Source organism: Panonychus citri, unplaced genomic scaffold (assembly GCF_014898815.1).
Source record: "Panonychus citri isolate SS breed McGregor unplaced genomic scaffold, ASM1489881v1 Contig00040, whole genome shotgun sequence".
Classification (NCBI taxonomy): domain Eukaryota; kingdom Metazoa; phylum Arthropoda; class Arachnida; order Trombidiformes; family Tetranychidae; genus Panonychus; species Panonychus citri.
Genome location: NW_026515445.1, coordinates 178,674 through 201,765, shown reverse-complemented (window position 1 = coordinate 201,765; position 23,092 = coordinate 178,674). Strand labels below are relative to the sequence as shown.

The 23,092-nt window shown below is 31.7% G+C and overlaps 2 protein-coding genes and 1 non-coding gene across 3 annotated transcripts; all 3 read left to right on the top strand.

The window, feature by feature from the left end:
* Positions 1-312: 312 nt before the first annotated feature.
* Positions 313-2,346, top strand: LOC128397804 (uncharacterized). The gene is made up of 2 exons (XM_053358554.1): positions 313-576; positions 1,024-2,346. Exons 1-2 carry the CDS (start codon positions 417-419, stop codon positions 2,292-2,294), a joined length of 1,431 nt encoding a protein of 476 aa, XP_053214529.1. The 5' UTR covers positions 313-416; the 3' UTR covers positions 2,295-2,346.
* A 3,690-nt stretch (positions 2,347-6,036) lies between these two features.
* On the top strand, positions 6,037-6,155 carry LOC128398015 (5S ribosomal RNA). The gene has a single exon (XR_008327030.1). It is a non-coding gene; the product is annotated as a 5S ribosomal RNA (ribosomal RNA).
* A 6,528-nt stretch (positions 6,156-12,683) lies between these two features.
* LOC128397771 (protein trapped in endoderm-1-like) lies at positions 12,684-17,779 on the top strand. The gene has a single exon (XM_053358521.1). The coding sequence runs from the start codon at positions 15,164-15,166 to the stop codon at positions 16,733-16,735; it is 1,572 nt and encodes a 523-aa protein (XP_053214496.1). The 5' UTR covers positions 12,684-15,163; the 3' UTR covers positions 16,736-17,779.
* Positions 17,780-23,092: the final 5,313 nt, after the last annotated feature.

The following is a 23,092-nucleotide window of genomic DNA, read 5'->3' as shown; positions in this document are numbered from 1 at the left end:
TTAACATTACCTCAAGTAGCCATTTCAAAGTCTTGATTAATGGAAGATGATCCAAGATGGTTTCCATGGTAAATTTCCATTAAGAAAAAGGGTAATAATTGACTTTTTTGGTCTCAAAATTGACCGCCATATTGGATTTTGTTCAAACTTCATTTTCTAGTAAGTGAGCTGATTCGTTTGCAATGGAAATTAAGTTTCCGAAGTGACCACAATCCATTGAAACGCGGCCATGTTTAACCGCCCTAATAATAACAAAAAGTAAGATATTTAAATTGACCGCCTTAAAAATAACACTTTTTAAAAACATTTGAATTTGATTGATTGACTCAAATGACAGTTAACTTATTTTTGTCCGAAAACTAATTAAAAGTTAAATTTTGTGATCGTTCAATTAGTTTTAATTAAGTTTAACAACCATGACAAGATCATCGGGATTTAGATCTCCACTCGATCAACAATCAACTTTAATCAACATTTCATCAAGTATCAACATTAATTGTGGTGTTTATTGGGATATTGAAAATGTGAGTGTCCAATGTGGTCAATCAGCTGATCAGTTTATCAAATTGATTAGAGGACCGTAGTAAAAGGCAAAAAAAGGCAAAAAGGCAAAAAGAAGCAAAAAAGAGCTAAAAGACAAAAACACTTTTTAAATTCAATTCTTTTTACTTATATTTAATTTTTACGATTTAAAGATGAACTCAGGTCAGTATATGTGGTCAAATTATCGATAAAAAATTAGATTTTTAGTTGAAATTGAATAAAAAAGTATTCATAAATTGACGTTCAAACTTCGCGCATCAAAAATCAGAAAAATTGAATTATTTTGAGATTTTGGTGATTATTGTTTTGTTTAAGTGTTATTATTGTCAATATTTCGTCAAAAATTCAGAATAAAATGTCCTGAGGCCCTTTCACTTCAATTCTACTTGATTGTGGAGAATTTTGGCCCTTTTTTGCTCTTTTTTGCCTTTTTTTGCTTCTTTTCGTCTTTTTGTCTTTTACCACGGTCCTTGATTAGAGACAAAGTGATTCGGCCGAAAGGATTAAAAGAGATTGAATTTATCTGTGCTTATGTACGTGGTAGAGTGACCGAAACCATTGAGGGTCAAATTAAATCTTTGGGAGTTACAATTGATTATGTTAATGATCATCCAAATGCTGCTGATTTAAGGTTAATTCAATACATCAGACGATTTGTTAAACTTCATGGATTTGGTTGTAACATCATCTTGATTAGTGGTGATACAGATTTTGTTAAAACTCTGGTCCGATTCCAGATCCATTATAAAATCAAAATTTATCTAATTCATTGTAAGAATCAACGAAGTGATTTACTTGATGTAATTGCTGATGAGCTTTACTTAATCAACGATGGACACTTACGATTAGTAACTGGATCTTGTGACTTTGCCGTAATCAAAGTAACCTTATCACCCGAAGTTAATTATGTGTCAACAATTGAAAGTGATTTAAAGTCAATGTTTGAACATCAAGGAGCAATTAAGGATTGTATCTATCTGGATGAAAATGACCCTAAGTGCCCTGGAATCGGCGTTTGGATTGGATTTCCCAGCAAAGAATTAGCTAAAAACGTTGCTCATGACAAATCGAATCAACCTTATCACAATCACCCTTTGGATGTTAGATATGTTCAATATCCTCCGAGTTTTATTATTAATAAACTGCAGAAATATAATGTTAGTACAGTTCGAGAGGAGACATTTAATATACTTCGAATTCTAACCCCGAATTCATTTTCATTGGCTCGAAGCTCCTCAATCATCTCGACCTTATCATTACCTTTTAAATCAAAATCAATCGCTTACTTAATTGTCACCGGGTTCCCTAATAGCTACTCTCAATTACAACGTCGTCATCACTTGAGTGCAATACTTGGTAAATCATACAGATCATTTTCGTCGGCTGGAGATTATGTCTCATTAGAAGTTCATCACGCTTACCAGGCGAAGCATTTCACCGATAAAATCAACAACTCTAATCACAATGGACTTAAATTGTCGGTGACTATTAGCAAAGAACTACCGAAACAAACAACTATAACAACTGCAACAACTGTGACAAGAAAACCACCTCAACGACCAGTGAAATCAGCACCAAAATCACGAGACACAATTGTCACCGAGCCAACGTATTATTTCAGGAGACCGACCGTTGAGCCTGTTGCGACTCATTTAGATCATGATAATTGCCACTGTTGTCATTATTTCAAGTTAATTTGCTTCATTCTCCTAATTATTTTCATCATAAGACTTTTGATTAAGATTTTTTAAAATTTAACCTTAAAAACAAACAATTAAACTAATGATAAACGTTATTAATTAATCGACATAAAGATTTGCATAGAATTTGGTTTTTGAAGTTTTAATTGACTAAGAAAAACTTTACCGATATCCAACGAAAGGTTGTGACTACAGTAGAGATAATGTGATAATTGGATTTATGAAAGTTTCCGTAAATCATGATAATACTCATCATTGAATTAGTGAGCAACTATCAGTAAGTTATTGATAACTGTCTCAAAGATTATTGCTGTGTATGAGTTGATTACATTTCAATTGTTTTTTACAAGTAATTTATTTCTAATATCACCATGGAAAGTGATTTATTGGTAAAACCTTTTGCCGAAAAACCAACTGCCATTTTCTGGGATATTGAAAATATCGACGCTAAAGGTCCAAAAGGAGTACAAAGACTCATAGATTCCATTCGACGTGATTTAATTAACTTTAAACAGTTGAGTGAAGTGAAGTTTACTTGTGTTTTTGCTAAAGGTACAATTGGTGATGAAAAAAATTTCGTTCTGGTCGATAACTCAATTGATATTGAACGTGTTGAAAAAGGTGGTGATGCAGCGGATCTTAAATTGATTGAGTTTATTGATGAGTTCGTTTCAATTTACAAAGATAAAAGTGTCATCGTGATAATTACTGGTGATGGCGATTTCATCAAACGATTAGTTAAACATAAAGATGAACATAAAATAACAGTTTATACTGTTCATAGGGAAGATTCATTTTCCTGTTTACTTGACGCGATTGCTGATGAAACTTACAGGATTACACCAAATGGATTGGTATCGATAACTGATCGTGTGAACGTAGTCGCTGTTAAGATCACCGGAATACCTGATAACTTAGATGAGAATATGGTTAGAGCTACTTTGGGTGAAACTTTTGGTTACGTCGGAGGATCAAGAGAAGCGATTTACTTTGATTGTGATAGAAATTGCTACTGGATTAACTTTGAGTGTGAAGAGATGGCTCGATTAGTCGTGAAGACCAAAAATAATCTTAAGCTTTTTAATGGTAAGATCGTGATTGAGTATGATAAAAATCCACCTGAAGATGTAATTAAAAGACTATCAGAACTTGATGCGGAAAAATCAGTTCGAAACAGAAAGATGAACATTATTCGGTCGGCGATTGATCATGAACGTGATATAAAAGGATGGAGAGTCGAAAAGATTCCAATATTTTCATTTAAATGTGATAATATGAAGCCTTGTGTATTGGTCTCTGGTATTCGTTATCGTTTTGAAAGATCGGGGATCGAGAATTGTTTCAAAAAATATTTGGGTATATCAGTTAGAATAATGTGGCAAAATAACGATTCAGTTGCTTTCGATATAATCGACGATGACGACGAAATGATAAAAATCATTGAGACATTCAATCGATCAAACATTCACCCTGAGATTAAATTTAAAGCCACATTATTTTCTATCCCGGAAAAGATTCCAATTCAATTAGATGAAAGTTTTTTCGCAGAAATTATCCAAATCTTATCAAATGCGATAAGAACAAAATATTAGGAGCCACGAAGATTATGATTATTATATAATCGAGAAAAAATTTCTATCGGAGTTGCTTATTGACTGAAGCAATAACAAATTAATTGAACTGAATTTTCAAATGATAAAATTTCTACATCAATATTTCTCTCAATATTTGTTTATCTGCAACAGTTAATGCAATAATAAATGTATCAGTATAAATGATATTATTGTTTATAATCAGTTGTTATTAGCTGATAATTGGGTTGCTCAAATTATCTTCTGGTAAATCAATCAACCAGTGGTTGATTAGATAATCGATACTCAATATTTGTCTTGATAAGTCTCATTGTACAGGGTATTCCAGATAAAGTCTTGAGAAAAAGAGTAGCTTCGTGACTTTAACAGCTACATAAAAGACAATCACTAATTTGCATTCGGTCAAATATCATTGGTAACTTTATGGGAAATGGTTAATTGTTTCTGTCAAAGTATAAGAAAATAATTAAAATCTTTTTAACAATATTTCCAATTAAAGAATCGAAATGGAATTGCACTGAATCATCAATGGGTACCTAAGTAAACACCTACTTTGGCGTAACCAACTTGCTAAAATAATCTGATAGTTATCGCATTGGTTGTTTTTTCCAAGATTCACAATCAAATGAGAATTGAATTCACTAAATGAACGAAATTTCCATTAATTATAATTAGAATAGCGTGAATAAATAAATTATACAAATTTACTATGACAAGTCTCATCCTATTTGAATCAACTGTAATCAATGTTTCATCAAGTATCAACATTAATTGTGGTGTTTATTGGGACATTGAAAATGTGAGTGTCCAAAGTGGTCAATCAGCTGATCAGTTTATCAAATTGATTAGAGACAAATTGATTCGGCCGAAAGGATTAAAAGAGAGGGAATTTATCTGTACATATGTACGTGGTAGAGTGACCGAAACCATTGAGGATCAAATTAAATCTTCAGGAGTTACTATTAGAGCAGTAGAAAATGCCCCTAACGCTGCTGATTATTGTTTGGTTCAATCTATCAGGCAATTTATTAAATCTTATGGAGATGGGTGTAACATCATCTTGATTAGTGGTGATTCAGATTTTGTTAAAACTTTAATTCGTTGTAAAATTAAGTATGGAGCTAAAATTTACTTAATCCATTGTGAAAATCACAATAACGATTTTCTTGATGTAATTGCTGATGAGCTTTACTTGCTTAATGATGGACACTTACGATTAGTAACTGAATCTTGTGACTTTGCCGTAATCAAAGTAACCCTATCACCCGAGGTTAATTATGTATCAACAATTGAAAGTGATTTAAAGTCAATGTTTGAACATCAAGGAGCAATTAAGGATTGTATCTACCTCGATGAAAACGACACAAAGTGCATTTGGATTGGCTTCTCGAGCAAGGAATCAGCTAAACTGGTCGCTAATGCCAAAATGAATAAATCTTATCACAATCACCCTTTGGATGTAAAATATGTTCAATACCCTCCCAGTCATATCATTAATGAATTTAAGAAGTACAATGTTAGTACAATTCGCACTGAAACATGGAGCTTACTTCGAGTTTTAATTCCGAATTCATTTTCATTGCCTCGAAGCTTCTCAGTCACCTCGACCTTATCGTTACCTTTCAAAGCGCAGAAATCTGCTTACTTAATCATTACTGGGTTTCCTAATAATTATACAAACTTCCAACGTCGTCTTCACTTGTTCAGGAAACTTGCTAAGAAATCTATTTTCTCACATTCATTCAGGTCGAACAGAGATTTTGTCGCATTGAAAGTCTCTAAACTGAGCCATGCTAAACGTTTCATTGATAAAATCAAGAACGACAATAAACTTAAATTGTCAACATCTATAAGCAAAGAGCTTCCAAAACGAGCTGATATTATTGTACAACCTAATATTACTATACAAGGAGGTGTTTTTGAGATACAATTATCGGACGATATCATGGAAACTCATTTTGATAAAGACACTTGCTCGCGTCGTCGTATTTTCAAGTTGATCTGTTTAATTCTCATAGTAATTTTTATAATAATTGTCATCATATGGATCATAATTAAAATTTTATCGTAAAGTCTTCAAAATATATTAATGAATGGATAAAGAATGACACAAGTAGAAGGGTTATTTTCACCATTAAATTTGTCGGATCGGAAACCTAACCAAACTCAGCTTTATAATGAGTTTTATCAACTGACCTTTTGTCTACGACCATACCAAGCTGAAAGCACTGGATCCCGTCCGATCTCCGAAGTTAAGCAGCTTCGGGCCGGGTTAGTACTTGGGAGGCAGACCACTTGGGAACCCCCGGTGTTGTAGACACTTTTTGATTTCATTTTTCTACTCATAAATATTATTATATATTCATGTTTCTATCCTGTTAGTCGTAAGGACCAAATAAATAATTTCATTGATTGTCGAAAGTTGCTTAGACTGAAAACTCGTATCCAACTATTTTAATCTTATTGGGCGTTATCAAGAGAAAACAAATTCGAAACGAATAAAATTAACGTTATAATCAAAAACCATTGAAACATCGCCGAGAACAAGAATACAATTTATTTGTGTCACGGACTCTCTGAGTGCCAGTTATTTCGCGTATGTAAATATTTATTGCAACTAACTAGAAACAATTTTCGCTACTCTTTAATACAACTGCCGTGTAATTGACGGCACATCAGTGACCTGAATTTTGTGTGATTTTAGTTTCTATCTTATATTTGTACTCATATTTATAACTATCGTTCGTACAATCGTAGAATGTTTGGATTTCCTTGTTTTGCAAGTGAAGAATAAATTTTGCTTCTTTTATGTTATATTTCAGTCATTTCATTGAATCAATCTATTGGATCAGCGCTCGTAACAAGAATTACGCGATTTAAATTTGCCACTCCAACCTTTTTTTTAGATTAGTTGTGAGGATTTAATAGCTCTGATTGAAAGGTAATTTTAGACTCAATAAACTCATGCATTACAGAAAAATGTAAAGAATGGGTGTTTGCAGTAGAGACTCCTGTTGATTATGATAAAAAAAACACCGATTCAGAAATATTATCAATAATTAGTCAGTAATCATATATTTGATGAAATTTGTTACTTTTGTATTAATGAGTTATTATTTGTTTCAAAAATAATGTCTATTTGTGAGTTGGATGAATCCTGTGTTGAAAAACCAACTGCTATTTTTTGGGATATTGAAAATGTTAAAGGTATTAAAGATACCAAATATAGTAAAAGTCCAGCAAAAGTACAAAAACTAATAGATTTCGTTAGAAGTGATTTGATTAACTCTAAAAAGCTAAATGAAGTGAAATTTAATTGTATTTTTGCTAAAGACATTGGTGAAAGACAAACTTCTGTTCTGGTCAAGAACTCAATTCATATTGAACGTGTTAAATTTGTTAAAAAAGGTGATGATGCAGCGGATCTTAAATTGATTGAGTTGATTGATGAATTCGTTTCAATTTACAAAGATAAAAGTGTCATCGTGTTAATTACTGGTGATGGTGATTTCATCAAGCGACTATTTAAACACAAAAATGACCATAAAATAACTGTTTATACGGTTCGTAGGGAAGATTCATTTTCCTGTTTACTTGACGCGATTGCTGATGAAACCTTCATGACCACATCCGACGGATTGGTATCGATAACTGATCGTGTGAACGTAGTCGCTGTTAAGATCACCGGAATACCTAATAATTTAGATGAGAATGTGGTTAGAGCTACTTTGGGTGAAACTTTTGGTCACATCGGAGGATCAAGAGAAGCGATTTACTTTGATTGTGATAGAAATTGCTATTGGATTAACTTTGAATGCGTAGAGATGGCTCGATTAGTCGTGAAAACAAAAAATAATCTTGGACTTTTTAATGTATCGATCGTGATTAAGTATATATATAAAGACCCACCAGAAGATGTAGTTAAAAGATTATTAGAGCTCGATGTGGAAGAATCAGTTCGAAAGAGAAAAATGGACATTATTCGCACGGCTATTAATTATGAATATGAACAATCGTGGAAAGTGGCAAAGAATTCAATATTATCTTTTAAGAAAGGTAAAATGATAAGGTGTGTGTTGGTCTCTGGTATTCCAGGCCGCTTTGATTTCGATCTAATGGAGAATTATTTTAAAAGTCAATGGAACATTTCAGTTCGACTAATTTGGCACGACAACAATTCAGTTGCTTTCCGCAGAGATGACGATGATCACGAGGTTATTAAGATCATTGAAACCTTTAACAGATCAACTGTCCAAACAAAATCAAGGGCAACTTTGTTTTCCATCCTCAGTAAAATGCCTGAAGAAAGGTCTGAAATTATGAATAAGACTTTATGGGATATTCTAAGAGGTGTCTACTAATTAGACGGAAATAGTATGAACGATAACAATGTTGAAGAGAGAGGCAAAAAAACATTAAAGATTTTATAATTAACATATCTGAAATAGTTCTAAATACAATTTCTTTCATTCAGAATATTAATAATTCATGAGCGATTTTTTAATAGAGTTAGAATGCATATTGATTAATTAGATCATTTTATTCGCTTTTCATTATAAAATCATTTCTCGGCCTGATTCCAAATCATAGCTGAATTAAATTTTCAATAAATTGACTCTTAAAAAGTTATAATGACTTTTTATTATGGAATCAAATTAATTAATGATATTTTATTATCAATTGTTGATGGGCGTTTGCTCAGATTATTTACAGGTTAATCATTGATACAGAAAATTAATTGTTTACTTTAATGATTCAATTGTTTCTATGCAATGATTAGAAAAGAATTAAACCTTTTTAACAATCTTTCTAATTAAAGAATCGAAGTGACATTGCACTGAACTAAAACGGGCATCTAATAGTTAAACTCCTACTTTGACGAAACCAAAACGCCCGCAATCGTAATCAACTCAAGGAGATAACCTGATAGCTACCGAATTGTTTCCAGAATTTTCTCTCGAATGAAAATTGAATGTTAATATTGCCAAATTATCAATAAAATGGAAACAAATTTTGTAAATTTTGAAGTGAAATTTCTAAAACTCAACTGATTATGATTACAATAACATTCAACCCGAAGTTAATATCAAAAGTTTGCGATATTTAAATTTGCCGGCACAAAATTATCTCATTTGATGATTAAAAAACAGTTAACTTATTTACTCAGGAAAACTTGTTCTTCATGAAATGAACAATACCAATTGATTGCTAAATGCCAATTCATGGGTAAAACAATAAGATTTACTTTTAGATTGCATTAAAAGTAAATCAATTGGGTCTCATTGTTTTACCCATGAATTGGCAACTTTATGGGCAACTGTCAAGTGTTTCTAACCAACGATTAGAAAACAATCATTTTAATTAAAGAATCAGAGTTGCCGTTACCGAGCTTTGATTGTGGCTTGCAAACACCCACCTTGGTTTAACCACAACCCTCACAATCGTAATCAACTCAACAATATATTTAATGGTTAATGTATCAATCATATTCTGCAGTCTCAGCAGTATGCATCTAATTACATGTTGACGTTACCTCAAGTAGCCATTTCATAGATTTCATTAATTATAATTAGATCAACACTTAAATAAACAAAATTAATAACATAAAGTACGACACTTCAATTTACCGCCTTAAAAATAACACTATTTGAACCCATTTGACTTGACAATTGAATTTAATTGATGACTCAAATAACAGTTAACTTATTTTTGCCCAAAAGCTAATTAAATTTGTAAATTTTGTGATCATTCAATTAAGTTTAACAACCATGACAAGATCATCTAGATCTCGATCTCGTTCTCGATCTCGTTCTCGAGCTCGATCTAAATTTAAACAACAATCAACTGTAATCAACATTTCATCAAGTATCAACATTAATTGTGGTGTTTATTGGGATATTGAAAATGTTAGTGTCCAATGTGGTCAATCAGCTGATCAGTTTATCAAATTGATTAGAGACAAATTGATTCGGCAGAAAGGATTAAAAGAGATTGAATTTATCTGTGCTTATGTACGTGGTAGAGTGACCGAACCCATCGAGCGTCAAATTAAATCTTCGGGAGTTAAGATCTATTATGTTAATGATCATAAAAATGCTGCTGATTTAAGGTTAATTCAATACATCAGACAATTTGTTAAACTTCATGGATTTGGTTGTAATATAATCTTGATTAGTGGTGATACAGATTTTGTTAAAGCTCTACTCCGATTCCGGATCCATTATAAAATTAAAATTTATCTAATTCATTGTAAGAATCAACGAAGTGATTTACTCGATGTAAGTGCTGATGAGCTTTACTTGCTTAATGATGGACACTTACGATTAGTAACTGAATCTTGTGACTTTGCCGTAATCAAAGTAACCTTATCACCCGAAGTCAATTATGTATCAACAATTGAAAGTGATTTAAAGTCAATGTTTGAACATCAAGGAGCAATTAAGGATTGTATCTATCTGGATGAAAATGACCCTAAGTGTCCTGGAATCGGCGTTTGGATTGGATTTCCCAGCAAAGAATTAGCTAAACACGTTGCTCGTGACAAATCGAATCAACCGTATCACAAATTACCTCTGGATGTTAGATATGTTCAATATCCTCCAAGTTTTATCATGAATAAACTGAAGAAACACAATGTTAGTACAGTTCGACAAGAGACATTAGATGTACTTAAAGTTCTAACCCCGAATTCATTTTCATTGGCTCGACGCTCCTCAATCATTTCGACCTTATCATTACCGTTTAAATCAAAATCAATCGCTTACTTAATTTTCACCGGGTTTCCTAATAGTTACTCCCAATTACAACGTCGTCATCATTTGAGCGCAATACTTGGTAAATCATACAGATCATTTTCGTCGGCTGGAGATTATGTCTCATTGGAAGTTCATCACGCTTACCAGGCGAAACATTTCACCGATAAAATCAACAATTCTAATCACAATGGACTTAAATTGTCGGCGACCATTAGCAAAGAACTACCGGAACAAACAACTGTAACAACTGTGCCAACTGTAACAAGAAAACCACCCCAACGACCCGTGAAATTAGCACCACAATCACAAGACACAATTTTCGTCGAGCCAACGTATTATTTCATGAGACCGACTGTTAAGCCTGTTGAGACTCATTCGCGTCATGATAATTGCTGCTGTTGTTGCTTTTTCAAGTTTATTTGCTTCATTCTCATAATTATTTTCATCATAGTGATTTTAACCAAGATTTTTTAAAATTTAACCTTGAAAAACAAACAATTAAACTAATCGACATAAAGATTTGCATAGAATTTGAATTTTTGATTGAATATTACGAGAAATCGTGCAGACGAAAATGAGGAAACAATTCAATTGATTAATCGTTCATGATGAACTAATCTTCCGGTTCGTGATGATGAAAACATAGACAATTCCAATCAAGAGTAAGTAGATAATTAAGAAAATGACATGAAAAAAGTTCTTACTACATGAGACTTTATGTTCACGATATTGATGAAAATCAGAATTCATGTGGATTAAATTAGTAAATCATTTCAAAGAGGGAGACTTAGTTTACTATCAAATATGATATGAACCAGTTAATTGATGAAACTTACTCTTAATTGCTCATGCAAATGATTTAATCAAAGTCCATGAAAAGTAAACCGTTTTCTCTGATTAATGAATTTTCCTCGATAATATTAATAGTTAACAAAGTTCACCAATCTCTAAATGGATTGATTGATATTCCAATTGAAGCAATAAGACCAAGGAATCGATTGTCAACTTGATTATTATGTTTATCAAAACAGCAATCAGATCCTAGATTAGAATAATTAACTTTGGTGTAGCATAATCATCGTCATGAGAGTAGTAAAAGGGTCTGATAATTAACAATAAGAATTGACTGTCGATGTTAATTCTTCCTGGTTGTGTTCGTAATCCAAATCCAAAAATAGATGAGAAACATTATCAGTTATGTGATTGAAATAATGAAGCAGAAATGATTGATTTCTAATCATGACCTGGACATTACAATAAAAATCATTACTGGATATTTATTCTGATTGTTTCATTTGATTGTGTCAATTTAATGTGTTTCCAAATCATCAACGATTCAACTATTATCTGAAATCTGAAGATGGAGCCATGAAGCAGATTAAATTGACAGAATCATTTGGAAATGTTATTAAAAGATATAAGTTAAGATAAACAAGTTGATTCCATTAGATGCAAAACAAACTCATGCGCTTCAAGATTGACTTCTAACAGGTCGTCGATTAAAAAATAGAGAAAATGAGAGAAAATGATGATAATGAATGATGATAAGGATGATGATTCGAGAGTAATTCATGTCTTTCATCATGAAATTACTCAATTGATTCTATTTCTAATCCGCGAAGAGATTGAATTACCATAGAAATGAGAATCAGTGAGATAACACAGCACATGAACAGCGAGCCAAATGTTATGAAACTCAATTCAGGTTTCCATAAATACCTAGAGGGAGGAAGAGAAAGGGAAGGTAGAGAAGATAAGGAAGACGAAGAAGATGAAGAAGATGATGATAATGGAGAAACAAGAAGATATGACATAACAGGGAGGTAGAAAAAGGGAGTCGATAAAATATTAGGTTAACGAGAGAGATTGAAAGGAAGAGAGAGAGAGAGAGAGTATGTGTGTGTAGGAGGAGGTGGAAGACAAGAAGAGGAAAATGATGATGACGAAAAGAAGGAGGAGAAAAAAAAGAAGACAAATGAAGACAGAAAAGGAAAGGAAAAGTGAGAGAAAAAATTGACTAAACAATGAGAGAGAGAGATGATGATGAGGATGATGAGTGAGATGAAGATTATAAGAAAATTAAAGCGTAGTCACCATCTTTTACTCAGTTGAAATGAGAATGAGAATCGTTAATTGTTCAGTGTTGATGGAGTAACAATAATCATCTAGTTGGATCAACATAGTAAACATATAAACACCAACTCCTAGAAACAACATCAACAAATGAGTGACTTTTTCATCAACATCATTAGAATAATAATTTCCTTGGCAGACATTAATTAACAGTGACAATAATATCAAACAATTAACAACAACAATCTATTTTATCAATATAAATATTTATCTGTGTCAAGTTAATTGTGATTATCCATTAACACTGAGCATCTTCAACAATCAACAGTTTAACAGAAAATCAACTTGTTGGATTTACATTTGATGGTTTTTTCTTGCTATTCTTATCAACATCTTCATCATTATCAACATCATCATGATTAAATTATCATGGAGTGTTTATCTTCATCAAGATACAACAATCAGTGTGAAATAAATTACTTTCATTCAATATTTAAAGCATAAAACTGAATCATTTAGACAACATCAACAATCAAGATAAACATAATCATCTGTTTGCAATTGCTTGTGAAACTTTTAATCAATTGTGATAATAACATTATATTGTTTATCATCAATTGTTTACATCTCTAAATCCAGTTAATTGTGAATATTAATCATCACAAAATTAAGTCAATAAGGTGACGGTGAGTTATTATTACGATAATATAACAATAATAATAATCATAGTAAATCGTAAAAATAAAAATCATCTGATCAACAATCCGTCTTGATATCTTTCAACCATCAGCCTTTCAACAGCCAAACAGTATAACAAACAACAATTTAACAATAATTAAGCCTTAATTGTGATAATATTAAATCGTAATCTCAAATCAATATAAACAATAAGAAAAGGAAACAATAAGAATCTGAAGATTCAGAAGAAAAATCAATCTGATTACTTTTTCCTTGGGAGAAATAAAAAGAATCACATTGAACAATAGCTGATGAAAACAAACTGAATTAAATTTAATCTGCTGATGGAAGGTAAAAAATGATAACAATTTATGATTAATAGCTGAAAACAATCAATTTCTTTCAACATTTATCTCAGAAACTTTGATGGGTTCAACTATTATTATTGATATTTTACTCGAAACCACTTTCATCTCATCTATCATCTAATATCCAAGTTATCCTTTTGTGTCTTTGTTTTGTCATCATTTTTTTTTATCTCCATCTTCATCAACTACGATAACTTAAATGTCATTTTGATGCAGTTTCTTTGACGATCTGATCCAAAATTGAAATAAATCAATAGAATATTAGACTTAAAGTCGAAGGTGGAGAAAAGAGTGAGATTTTCTTTCCTCTCTTCCTGTATTTCCACTAAATCCCAATCAATTTTCTGTCCGTTCTCACAATAATTCCTCATCTTATTTTGTCATCTTCTTTGTCATTCCATCTTCTTCTTCTTCTTCTTCCTTGGTCATCATCATTATCTCCTTTTGGAAGGCGTTTACTTTATTTCTTTTTCCTCATCCTTGTCATAAAAACATAAGTGATTACAGATCATTGAGCTTCTGGTCAATCCCTTTGATTCACTCCCATCACCATTTCCTGGCTTCCTGTTTATCTCCTCTGATTGTTGTTCCAGTGTTAATGTTACATTATAACTCTTATTGAATATATATTAACCTGGAATGAGAATTAAATCAGAATTAATTTGTTTACCATGAAAATGTCAGAAACAAAGGGCTCGTTACCTTTAAATTTAACTCCCTGTTAACTCCTTGTTGTTTCAATCATTATCATCTTCCAATTTACCAGGAAAATAAGTCCCTCCAGAATAATAAATTTTATCGTATGGTTTCAAGAGAAAGAAGTTTCATCTCATCAGAAACAAGTATTAGCTTTAGTAGTGGGAGAAGAAGACGAAGAAGACAAACAAAGGTAAAAAAACGATCACGAAAGAGAGAGAAGAAAAGATTAACTTGAAAAGGCAAAAAAGAGAAGGGAGTAAAAAGGAAGAAGAAGAAAAGAAGACAACAATTGAGGGAGGGAGAAAGAGTGAGAGAGAGAGAGAGAAAAGGAAGAGGGTAAGATAGTGAACAAGTGAGAAGAAAGAGGTTAGAAGGACACACAAAGGCTCAGGTCTTCAGGGAACTTTTTCTCTGTCAGTAGTTTCGAAAAAGTCTTATAAGATATTAGAACAAATCTTTTCGAAGATAAGTTTCTCTCTCTCTCACTACATTTCTCCCTCTCTCTCTCTTTCTCTTAACCCTAATCTTAATCATCGTAACTTACCAACTCCCTGCTCAGCTATCGCTTGAAACGAAGCAATATCTCCAATCGAAAAGATCACTACGAATATTGAATCGCAAGTCGATTCTGAGTAAAAAAGAAATTTTGATTTGCTTAAAGAGAGAGAGAGAAAGAAAGAGGGAGAGAGAGGGAGGAAAACAAGAAAAAGATCCAAATTGTACTAAGAGAAATCTAAGTTCGAGGTGAGGGTAAAATGTTATCACATCGACTTACAACTGCCCTGGTCAACCTGTCCACCGGAATTTCCGGAAATCCCATTGGTAATCCATCCGCTGATACTCAAGATCAGTTGTGGTCAATCGTTAACCAAACAATAACATCTTCATCAATCAACTCAAGTGAAACAAATAATATAACTTACAACTCCCTTTCTCCATCTTCATCATCATCAATACAAAATCTGTCCAATAATCATTATTCACATTTAGCATCTTCATTAAACAGTTTTGACATTAATCCGAAAACACGTAATCCCTATGGAAGTGGACCAGTTTTACCGGACGATAATGCCAATTGGGATGGACTATTTCAATTGATTGGACTTTCCCTTGTGTCCACTTTAGGCTCAATGGGAGGTATTTTCGTCATCTCGGCAATTGTTGTCATTGACACTTTCCAGGTTCGAGGTAACGTTTACCTGGTAAGCTTATCATTGAGTCATCTGTTGGTCACCATTTTGGTCATTCCTGCTTCTTGTGTCGCAATTATGGCCAATATACCCGATGACCCATCCATTTGTCACTTTCAATGGTTGGTCACCCTTTCAACTTTAACGATCTCAATAATTTCCTTCATGTTCATGTCGGTGGAAAATTTGAAAGGATTAACCGCCGTTCTTTCATATGAAAAGTGTTGTACCAAATTGCGAATAGTGTTAATTGTGATTATAATCTGGCTTTTCGGCCTTGCGTTACCATTAACTCAACATGTCAACTCTTTTGGACCTTCAGTTTGTTCCGGTGATCGTATTTCCTATTCAACCATTGATCCAACTTATCATCTTATTGTGTCCATTTGTCTTTTTATATTTCCAACGTTGGTCACTTTGTTGTGTTTTACTCGGTGTTTTTTCATCACCAAATGGTTACGTTCACAGTTAGAAATCAATCCAACGGAAGATCCTTGGGCTTACATGTTAACTGATGAAAGTTTGCTCAAATCAAACATTTGCGTTTATATATCATCATTTTGCATGTGGACACCATTGATTATCACCTCAATTGTTAATATTTACTCACCAGTGGCTCAGGAATGGCTCAATTCAACCTGGTATTTGGCCTTAAGCCATTCATGTGTTTACAGTTTTCTTTACGCAGCAACAAATCGTGACTTTGCTGAAGCTTTTTTCAAACTCTTCTATTATTGTTGCTGTAAATCTCATGTAAATTGGGCACGGAAAGGGTGTGGTCCTCGTCGTGGTCCAAGTTACGATCCAATGGGACTGAGAGTTCATATAATTCCAGGTCTTAACATGTGCTCACAAAGGCGAGAAGGCGGTTCATCAGGTGGATCTGCTGTTGGTGGTGGATCAACAAGCTTTTCAACAAGATTAACTTCAAGTGGAGGTGGAGGATCAATGGGAGGTGGTAGTTCACTTGGCCATCATTCAGGAGGTGGTTTCTCATTTGGAGGCCATGGAAGTGGAAGTGGTGGCGGAGGTGGTAGTGGGTTCGGTCATTCAATCGGTGGTTCCTCTTGTACCAGTGGACCTTTTGCCAGATCATTCCAATCGGCCAGAGCTTACAGGACAACGGGTGATCTTTAAATTAATAACACTAACTAATAACTTGACCATTAAATTATTTATAAGCCAAAAAAGAAAAAGAAAAAAACTAAACTAATTAAAACTCAATAAGAAAACAAATGAAAAAAAGTGATTGGTCCGAACTCTTGATTAGATCAAAATTATCCATTAGATGACATTGAAACTCTTTGACCAACTTGACCCTTTTTAAAGTAAATTTATTTTTCTCCGTAAAAAAATTTTTCCTCTCCTCTTAATTGTTTTCATTTTGTTTTCTATTATTAAATTGTGACAATTTACTAAATCATTCTCATAATTAGAATATAATTATTTCCTTTCAACCAAAATTCTCTCAATCAATTAACTTGGATTCCATTTTATTTTCTGTTCCTTGTTAACCAATTTAATGGATTATTTTTGTTTCTCCTTGACTGTTGTTATAATATTTCTCCTGTTGTTGTTAATTAAACACTAATTAACTAAATCCTAGCAATTAATTTCCTCCAGAATTGGCCCAGAATTTTAAAGCCTCAAGGAACCAACAAATTTAGTGTTATATTAAATACCAAAGAGTCACAACTTTGTTTACCTGATTTTTTCTGTCCTCCAACAACAAGAAAAACTGTCACAATTTAATTCCTTCTTTGTGATGATTATAACTTTTTCCATTTTCTATTTTATATTAACCATCATTAAATTTTATTCTGTTAATCGTCAATTACCATATTTACCTGACACAATTAAAGGGGAAAAAAAGGTAAACAATTAAAAATGAGAAAAGGATTAAAGTTAAACGAGATGATCAACCAAAACCAATCTCCATTTGCTCATCATCACCTTTGTTTACATTACATTTACATTGTTACTTGGAAACAATTTTCATCAACTTCAATTATCCTCTCCATTGATTAACTTCATTGATTAACCTGCTAATTAATTGTGGACCATATTCATAGAATAATATTAAACATTGTAAGATGATAAGTACTATGATAATATTATGATAACAATAATATATGAATACTAAAGTAAAAGGAGCCATTATTTTAGGTGGAACCTCGAGTATCGAGTTTACATTGTTTGCTTTATTTTTCTTCTTCTTCTTTTTCGTCCAATTTTCTCTGTCTATTATTTTATTCCAGATCGAAAAACTATTATTACAATAATATAATAATAATAATATAATATAATATAATATTCTCTCCATACTAATCAACATATTCTCTGTATAATTTAATTTACTCTTCTATCAATTGTCTTTCTTTTCTACTGTCAACACTTAACGTATTATATGTTATATCCTTTTCTCATTAAATGTTTCACTTTTACTCCATTAACATAATATTACCTAAAAGTATTAATATCAATTAATATTAACAATTATTCCAACAATTTAACTTTGATTTATTTTCTATTTCCATACCAATATAAATCTTTATTAACTTAATTGTCTCTCTCTCTCTCTCTCTCTCTCTCTCTCTCCAAAGATTCAAGTAACAAATGAAGAGAAACAATCAATTTAAATGATTAAGTAAATTGAGAGCGAAACTTTTACAATTTAATTAACTTAGTTTTTTAGAATATACAATCTAATTGTCCATTTAAATGGATTAAATTAACTCATTGTACATGTTAATTAATGTATCTCTTTGCCCTTTGATAAAACTAAATGATTACAATTAGTTAATTTGGATTATCGGACAGTTTTTTGTTGTCCCTAAATAACAATTAATCCAATAATCAGGGGGGGAAATCAGTCCATTGAATTGTAATTAATTGTTAACCTAAATTGTGATATTTATTGTCAATGGAATCAACAGATAATAATTTGATTAATACAAATAAACGAAAATTGGTTTATCATTGATTGGATTTGATTGGAATGATAATTAGCTGATTCAAGCTTAATTTTGTTCTGTTAATCAGAAACATGATCATAATCACCTAATGATAATTCAATCGGATCAAGTTAATCAGCTGAATTTGCAAGAAAATCGTTGAGAAAGTCAATAATGATCATTAAAGATAATCAACAAATCAAATTACGAATCGATGATAAATTTCAAGTTAATTTTTTGCCTCCAAATGATAATCATCATTATTGATTATTAATGACAATCATTATGATATTAAATATATAATTTGATTTGAAACGAAAATATTGAAAATTATATCGGTAAACACATAACAATTTAATGATTACTAAGATCGATAATCTAATCCAATGATTAAACATAGTCTATGAAAACCATTTAACGTGACAATTTAACTGTCTAATTTAAATTGGCAAGAATATATCATGAAACTAATTAAAGGTTAAGGTAATAATTTATTGGTAAATATTAACAAGCAACAACAATAAACAATCAATAATCAACTGATCAACCTAACTGATGAATACACTAAACTCAATCAATCAACAATCAATTGAAAGTTTAATCAATCAAGTCGATGAATAATTTTCAATCACCAATCAATTATCCTTAATAATTGAATGTTTAAATACAGAATAGAGAGTAAATTGATCATGTACAATGAAGACAATCAGTAAATTGTCAGCAACAACCAACCAATCAATTGGAATATAATTTGTTTAAATAAGAAATAATTTCAATCTATTGTCATCATTTTAATGCTATTCTCATGTAATTCAATCTTAAATTCAATTCATGATCAGAATGAGAACCAGAATCACAATAAGATGATTTATTTACTCGGTGAATCTGTTTTTCCTCCATGTTATGAGTACCCATTAAGTTTTTCCAGTTGATGTCAGATTAATCAGTTCTGGGTTCATGGATTCTCATGATTCTTTTACCTTGAGAATCATCTTACTTATTATCTAATATAAGAAATAACCTCATCCAACAGGAAGAACATGATATTATTTTTCCATCTCTTGATTCATTCTGATTCCAACTGAATTCATGTTCATGTTCATGTTCATGTTTTTTTCTTCTTCTTCTTCTTCTTGTCAAAAGGTTGGTAACTTTTCACTTATTGAACATTTTGGTGAGGAAAATGATTATTGGTGATAAATTGTTACCATGAATTACAACTGAATTAGTTGATTACTTTATTTTTTACACACTCGAAATTCAATGACAATATAACCTTTTTTTTTCATCTCTATTCTTGTTTCCCTATCAACGGTGATCATCCTATTTATTAATTGTCTTAATCATGATCAATGTTAAATCGTAAGTTTTAACCAAACAGACTAGTTAATTATTCAGTTTGTTTGTTGATTAATTTACTTGTTTCATTAATAATTTAATAGTTTCAATGTAAATTATTCACATGCTTCAATGATGTTACCTGACTTTCAACTTATAATTTAATTAACTTTTTGCATTTTCTTAATCATTTTGATTTCAATCCATTATCTTGATTATCACTCATTCAAATAATCAAGTTAATTGTGAGTTTAATGGGATATTAAAAAATAAATGTCCAAATATTTCAACAATTAATAAATTGTTAATGATCAACATCAACATTCAGTTTAACTTGAAGGAAGCTTGGAAAACCTTTGATTGATTGTAATTAATTGTTTACAATTTAAAATGAAACAGGAAAAAGGTTGTTAATTGATTGTCGAAAGTTAATCAAGTAAAATAAAATCGATTAATTTTCAAACTTTCATTTTTATTATTATCGATCCAATAGAAAACTCATTTTTGAAGATGAATTTTCTTCCTCCAATTTGATGATATTTTCCCCGGAGGCAAATTGATTATTTTCTAGTGTTGGTAATGGTTTTGATGGTAACAATTATGATTAAGGTGGATAAATGAGAATGATGATTAACTTAAATGCACTTGTATCAAGAGGCAATCGGAAATTAAAGTTAGTTTAGGAATTTTTTATTCCAAAATAAGATTCATCATCAATCTAGTTAATGTATTTATCGATATTTTCTTGCTGATTTTTGTTTGATTTTCTTCACCGGTGAGAATATCCCCCGAGGGAAAATAGAGAAAAACTTTTTTAATAACAGTTCTTTGTTTACAATCTTCGAACGTGTAAATATCAAGTTCTAATGTTCGAAAGAATTTTTTAAAAAGATCAACACGTTATGAGAACTTTTAATGGCTCGATTGGTGGAAATTAACTTTTCCTGTAATCATTAAGTATAATTTCCAATCCTATTTAAAGTCTATTCGAACCTTTGACTTTTTCGATTGAAAACTGATCGTTCAATTTATCAAATTGTCTAATTCAAAGATTTTGTCACAACTTATTTCGTCATCGATTCGATCAAATTGTAACTCGACTGGACGGATGATAACAATCGACGAGAAATCTTTAATCCAAACTAATCCACATTAGAACAGAAAAAGAAAATAATAAATTACCAATTTCGTAATAGAATAAAATTTTGAACTATATTGTGATTATCGTGATTAGGATTCGGAAAATTTAAACAAAATCCATCTAAAGTCTGGATAATTGTTCAGAACTTATCATTTTAGAAAATTGAATTTTCTTTTCTTTGTCAATATTCAATATATTTTGGTGGGAAAATGGCCTCAAGTAGAAATACAATTGATGCTAGGATTGCAAATAAAAAGACGACAATCAACAATTCATCAAAATATTCAAATGTCAATGGAGTTATGATAATATTTTCAACATTAATCTCTGATTGAATACATTGACTGTAGTAACTTGTGAATCCAAGACATTCAAAGTCGATCCGTCGAGTTACATGATTATCGTAATTTGATGATTCAAATGCTCGATATGCAAGTTTAGCTGCCGTTTCGCTTATTTCGAGTTTGGTTGACGAACCGGTCGCAAATAAGAAAAGTAAATGAAACATTGAAGCCTGCGAAATATAAATTACCTCCGAATCAGATACTGTACATAGTAATCCTTTCAATAGAAGGCCAGTATGTTTAGATGCGATTATAACTCTATGGTTATCGGAAAGAGCTTTGATGATCGATCCTGGACTTAGCCTTTCAATGACATCCAGTTTCGCACGAATCTTTTTAAGAAATGTAGCATTTGACTGTTCAATTGAATATCGACAATGTAAGGTACCAAAAGTTGTTGGAATATACTTGTGGATCAGAATTTCTTGAAGTGTTTCAATGGGTTCAAAATCGCTTGATCTGATCAGACCCGTTTGTAGCGATGTGATGAATAGAGTGGATATGATAAACCAAAACAGCGAGAAATTAAGACCATACAAAGAGGTGGAATTGATTAAGGGTATAAAGTCGGAATTAAATGCAATTCCAAATAGGTTCCAAACTGTCAGTCGATTAGGTGTATCAATCAAGTAACGATTAGCGGAAATTAGGATTAAAATTAATCCCAAACAGAATAGAACTGTAGTAGTTGCAACGGGATAATCGATTCGTTCATCGGGATCAAGGAAATGTTCAGATCGAATGGCAACTTTAATATCGGGAGTGTTTATCAGGTGACACTTGTCTTCCATTATTACTGGACCAAGGGTAATGTTCACTGGTAAGGTTGCAAATTGACCTTTCGATATTTGATCAACGAAATCAACTGTACCCGTTTGTAGATTTGCAAGTGACCCGGTACAAAGACCGTCGTCATTACAAGAGCTGGAACGAGATCTGCCCAAAGAAATGAAAGTTACATTGAACTTACGGAATAAGAAATAAAACTGAGTAAAAAGATAGGGCTTAAGAATACCAGATAACTGGCCATTCGACTCGACATAAAGATATGGGGCACGAGAGGTCACACCGAAATTCAAAGGTAATTTCATCTTCTATTCTTTTTGAGGCAAAAAAAAGAAAAAAATACCGATTTCGAATATTTAATATTCGAGATCGTCTCAGTTAATATCTCAAAATTTAACTCGAAATTTAACTGAACCTTATTATTGATCATATTTCACTTGTAGATAATTAAATGTCTCAAGAGTTACGAAAATTAATGAGTCGAAACTCAATTATTACAACTAAAGTATAAATTGTTGATTTATTGATGTTTATTGTTGAGAATTAATTTGTTTCTCCTCATTAATTTCATAAAAATATCAAAATAAATCATAAAGTGACCTCGAAATCTTAATGTCGTTAAAAATTTCTAAATAATATTAATGAATAAACTGATGAACTCGATCATGTAATAAGTTTGCTTTTATTGATTTAATTTTCATAGTTGGACATGAACGGGAACATGGCCTCAAGTAGAAATACAATCGATGCAATTATTGATAGGAAATATGATAAAACTAAAACTCCATCAAAATATTTACCTTTCAATGGATTGAGAATAATGTTTTCTTGATTGATCTCTGATTGAATACACTCCCCATAGAAATTATCGAGGTTGAAACACTTGAAGTCGATTCGTCGGACTACATAATTATCAAGATTTGAAGATTCG

Excerpts from the sequence above, each read along its gene's own strand:
- LOC128397804 (XM_053358554.1), top strand. The coding sequence starts at position 417 with ATGACAAGATCATCGGGATTTAGATCTCCACTCGATCAACAATCAACT. Across the intron at positions 577-1,023 it reads GTTTATCAAATTGATTAGAG|ACAAAGTGATTCGGCCGAAA; the intron begins GACCGTAGTAAA and ends CCTTGATTAGAG.
- LOC128397771 (XM_053358521.1), top strand. The coding sequence starts at position 15,164 with ATGTTATCACATCGACTTACAACTGCCCTGGTCAACCTGTCCACCGGA.